The 5,034-nt window shown below is 37.1% G+C and overlaps 1 protein-coding gene across 2 annotated transcripts in view; it reads right to left on the bottom strand.

Moving 5' to 3' along the window:
* Positions 1-655: 655 nt before the first annotated feature.
* Positions 656-5,034, bottom strand: part of stx3a (syntaxin 3A) — a 34,264-nt gene continuing 29,885 nt past the window's right edge. Inside the window, exons 10-11 of one of the 2 annotated variants that reach the window (XM_036568825.1) lie at positions 3,866-3,974; positions 1,656-1,768 (exon numbers count right to left, since the gene is read on the bottom strand). In XM_036568825.1, the coding sequence (XP_036424718.1) occupies positions 3,885-3,974 (90 nt within the window). In that variant the 3' untranslated portion in view covers positions 1,656-1,768; positions 3,866-3,884. Of the gene's footprint in view, positions 1,769-3,865; positions 3,975-5,034 lie in introns of both variants that reach the window. The other variant, XM_036568827.1, reaches the window with a different exon arrangement.

The following is a 5,034-nucleotide window of genomic DNA, read 5'->3' as shown; positions in this document are numbered from 1 at the left end:
CCTCCTTTAGATCCACTTTCCTGCAGAGTTTAGTTCCATCCTGCAGCCTCCTCAATCATTACCTAACACTAACACATCTGATTCTGCCAATCAAGGACCTCTGAAGAAGTCAGGTAGCAGGAGCAGGTGTGGCAGATTGTACACAGGAAGGTGGATTTCCAGGAGAAGGGCTGGTGACCACACCTGAATGACCCCAAGTTTGTTAGGCTGTTTTCTTTTTTGGAACCTGTAAGTCTAAAATAAGATGCTAAAGCTTCAAAGTGAGATGTGTGAGCAACAGCAACGCAGTCCAGGAGCTGAACCAACAGAACAGTAGAAATTACATTCAATTAGATTACTTAATTATCTTACTCACTATATGCATCTAATGTACAATACACTTACATAAGACACACATATTACAATAGATCATATTTGAGCAGAAGGAAAAATCTAATTTTGAGACAACAACCCACCTCTGTTTAACTAAAACTATTGGGAGTCTTTGTTTATTTTTCAACATATAAAATGATCTCAACCAAAATCATTAGTTTCCAGAACTCATAGCTCCTTAAAATCAGCAGGAGACAATTTTCATATTGGTCAGATACCATTTTTTTTATTTAATTCACTCTCATTCATTCATTCACTCATTCATCCATTCTTGAATTCTTCATCACTTAAAAACACATAATCATTTATTCTTCGAATAACATTAAAATTTCACAGGCAGGAATGAAGATTTAAAAAAATTGTAAAACAACCTAATTTTGCTTCATCAGTCTTAGTTGTGGGCCTCGATTGAGGATGACCCATTTAGGCACTAACTGAGGCAAACCTCAGGTGCCTTTTAACCAGTTTCACATTGATTAAACTGAAAATACATTAAAATACATACACTCACGTTTTAAATGTCACTGAATTTTCAGTATAAACTATGTCTAACTGTGATATTATATGAACTTTGATCAAAACATGGACACTGACTGATAACTAGCTGTGTGATAGTTACCAATGTACTGTAGTACTGGGTCCAACTGAAATGAAAAACAAGGTACCAAAGTTTGGCAAAATGCAGTATGAAAGTACTCGATATGAATCACACATTCATATTCGGGGCACCATAAAACAATCATGAAGTTACGCAGGTCATCCTCCGCAGATTCACAGACTCCACAGACTCAATGAAGTGAAATGAAATGGTTAAATGTGAAATATGTTCATTTTTAACTGGATATAAGGGGGGTGTTGAACGATGAAATGTTTTAAAACTTTAAATAAAAAAAAACATAAGTTATACAATACAGTAAGAGCACTTGTAGGTTCAAATCATAGCCAGTAAAGTCTTTTAAAGATATTAAGGTGGGAAGTGGAGGTCTTTGTTTTCCTCTTCCACTCTATACTTGAATAAAAATCCCTTATTCTTTGTTCTGATTCTGTCCATTTACACAAAACATGTTCCCTTTGCGATTTCCCCAGCAGCAAGTGCTTCATCTGATTAAAGCACATTTTCAGAAAGCCATGGGAGGAGTCGTCCATCAGTTGGTGGAGGGTGAAGAGGGCGGAGCCACAGATGGAAAGGGGAGGGGTGTTTGTCTTGTCTTGTTGATCTCTATTCTTGGCTTTCAGTAGGTGGGAGGGAGAGAGAGTGACGGGAATGACTAGGAGGCCACAGATGAACAGAAGAGCGGACGGTGACATGTGTAGGGCCTCACAGTGTCTGTGTGAGGATGATGATAATGATGATGACCACAACCACGAGAATGACCACACCCAGTATGATCATTTTCTACCAGAGAGAGAGAGAAAAAGAGAACAAAGGCCAGTCAGTATCCACAACACACAACCACTAACAAGCACAAGCAAAAACTACAGCAGCTAAACTGTTAGAATCAGCAGGAAAGAAAGGTGTTAAACAATGAATGCATCAAAGAATGAACACACTAGGCTTGGGCAATGTCAGATTTTCTGTAGTTTAATATTTTTCATCAGGAAAAATTAAGTTGTACTAAGCTAAAGGAATACTCCAGCGTTTTCCAACCTGATCTCCATCTCCCGAATCTGTAGCATATGGTAAACTGTTGAACATAAACACATTTTAAGCTTCAGCACCTGCCCATTGGCTTCTATTATAAACAAGTTCTGAATCAGATTTTTCTGTTCTGTTCAAATTACAAGGACATTTTTTCCAACAATAATCAACCATATGCTAAAGACGCAGCAGATAAACATTAGACTAATAAACAGTGGAGTATTCACTTCCTTTAACTCTGACCGCACTTCCCACCTGCTTTTAGCAGCAAGCCAGATCATGGTCAAGCTGGAAACAGCCACACTTTATAGCATTATAAACATTTGATGTGAATTACATTACAGGCCTTACGTTTCTTTGCAGTTCATGATATTACGACATCACAGCAATCAAAACTAATAATGTATCAACCCAAGCCTAGTAAACCAAATCCCAGAATCCAGACAGAAAGGATGACCTGAAAAAGCAAAACTACCACCGTCACCTAAAACCCCAACGCATTAATGACCGCAGGGGTGGGCAATATGATATTACCACTGTCATTACTAACGTTATCATTATCATGATTATCATGAACAATATGTTTTAATCATATATCATGGGTATTGTCTGTACTTTTGTAACACTGAACAACTGCATGTTTAATAACAATACAGATCTGCTGACCACAAAATAATGATAGACACACCTTTCAGCCAATCACAATCGTCTCTAAGCAGCACTACGGAAAAATTCAGAGAAAGTTCCTCAGAAACAAACCCGGAGTGAGAACGACAGTGGCAGTAAAGGGGTCAGTTATTCGGCTAGGAGAATGTAGAAACAGTGCTACTGAGGTGTTTGTAATTCAGATTTAAAAAGTGTTGTGTAAAACTATTAACTGACAGACCTATACTGGCTCTAACATGAACTTAACTTTCTCTGGGTCACACTCACAACGTGTTAAACATTCTCTGTAAAGATAAATATTAATGTACTTGTACATGTCATCATTTCTACTGTTGCATTAAATTTGATGAAAGACTTTATCAGATGCACAAGATGGTGTGTCCTCCTCAGCATCTCATCAGTTGCTCTGACCAGCTCCAGTGTTAATTTAAGCATTAACTCACTTGAATGGGCGGCTTTGTTAGCTCAACCCTCCTCCTTATTAGACATGATGACCTGCTGCTTTAACATCCAGTGCCTAAAAGATTTGATTAATGTGAACATGGTTTCTAGAATCCCTTCACTTATTTTTCCCTCTAAATCAGCCTAATTCATATAGTTGTATGTCTGCACTGAACATCTAAAGGCATTTTATTTTTGGATAAAGTATTTTCAGAGGTTCTCCTTTGTATGCTTCTGAAGTTTCCTACTGAACTTTTCAGGGTGCTACCACAAGAGTTAGTGTTACATGTTAGCCAAAGCTGAACGTGTGATTGATACAGCAGCAATAAGTACAGGAAGCAATTGGGGAATTGTCAGTATTTTTGCAAACTGTCAATTATATAGCCTGCAAACTACAATAACCACTCTATAGTACTTTAATAAATTATGTCTACCCAGTGTTTGATTTTTACTGTTGTTCCTCTAGCAAATATTAAAATATAAAGTACTTCACAGTATTTTAAAGCCTTTCTATAGTGTGCCACCAGTGCTTGTACGTTTAATTCACTCTAATATGTTAGCAAACCTGAGAAAAATTAAATACTGTGATGCATATTTTTCAGCATAATAAGTCTCGTGTTTTTTTAACCATATTGCCCACCTTTAAATGACCTTAAGCTCTACACACAGACACATACACACCCCGTTTTCCAAACACCCATGCAGACACAAGCAGACTCCAACAGGATTCATCTTACGTTTACTCACCAAATGTGAAATTTGTGACTTATCCTTTTTTTAGTCCTACAGACAGACCTATAATCAACGCAATAATGCCAAGAATCACCAGTACCAAACACACTATAATCACCTTTTTCTGTGAACACACACACACACGCACACAAACACACACACACACACACAAGCACACACACTCACATTAGTTGCAGCCCAAAAGTCCTGTACACAAAACCGCTGCTTACTATAAATAACCTGATTCTCTTATGCAACAACATAACTCGAGTAACAAAGCACATTAATAGCTAAACCAAAAAAAACATATATTCACCAAGAAGCAGTTCAAAAAACTTTCCAAAAGTCAATTTAAAAAACAAAACAAAAACATAGAAATAATAAAAGTTTATCGTCGCTGTCCAAAAAAAACTTGTATCTCCATTTTTTTTTCATTTTTTTTTTGCTTTTCTACAGCCTTTGAACACGGCACGTGCCCTTTACACCGCGGGAAAATTGAATGAGGACTGGACCAATAGAAATGCTCCAACACTGCTTGGAATAAAATGGCTTTACATTAACTTACATTGAAAGTAATGAATGTTTTTGCCCTCTCCTGTAAAATTACTATTTTGGAGATACTCGTTTTATTTAGACAGCGACGATATGCTCTTAAAAATACTGGTGGAGAACAAAGTTTATGATTTATTAAATCTACAGTGGCAGTGGCCCCAGAAAGTACTTGGACCCTTTAAACCTTTAAAAGGGCCCATATCCTACATTTTTCTACTTTGTTTTTTTTCCCCTGTAGTTTGTGTGCTATTATGTGTCCAAACAGTCATTTTTCAGCCTCTTTTTATCTTTTAGAATTAAACAGGCTGTTTTTGTTACTATGCCTTTGTGTGGTAGAGTGGTAGCAAATTAGCTCTGTTTTGATTGGCTGCCCTGCATTGCGCCTCATTCAAAAAGAAGACTGGGTTAAACACTCTTTATGAATTCAGTGTGAATGGGTGGTGCCAAACTGCTGTAGGCTGATTAGGTAGATTAATGGTTTGCATGACAACACAAAAGCTTAGATTACGTATATGGACTAGGGAGTGAATGGTATGTCGGTAAACTTTTATAAAGTTCTTAGTTACTTCATCAAATGATATTTGTTTCAGAGCAAAACTAAGACTCTTTTTTTTACGGAGAAAATCTGGAGA

The sequence above is a fragment of the Colossoma macropomum genome, unplaced genomic scaffold, assembly GCF_904425465.1.
Source record: "Colossoma macropomum unplaced genomic scaffold, Colossoma_macropomum, whole genome shotgun sequence".
NCBI classification, from domain to species: domain Eukaryota; kingdom Metazoa; phylum Chordata; class Actinopteri; order Characiformes; family Serrasalmidae; genus Colossoma; species Colossoma macropomum.
This window is presented reverse-complemented; position numbering and strand designations above follow the sequence as displayed.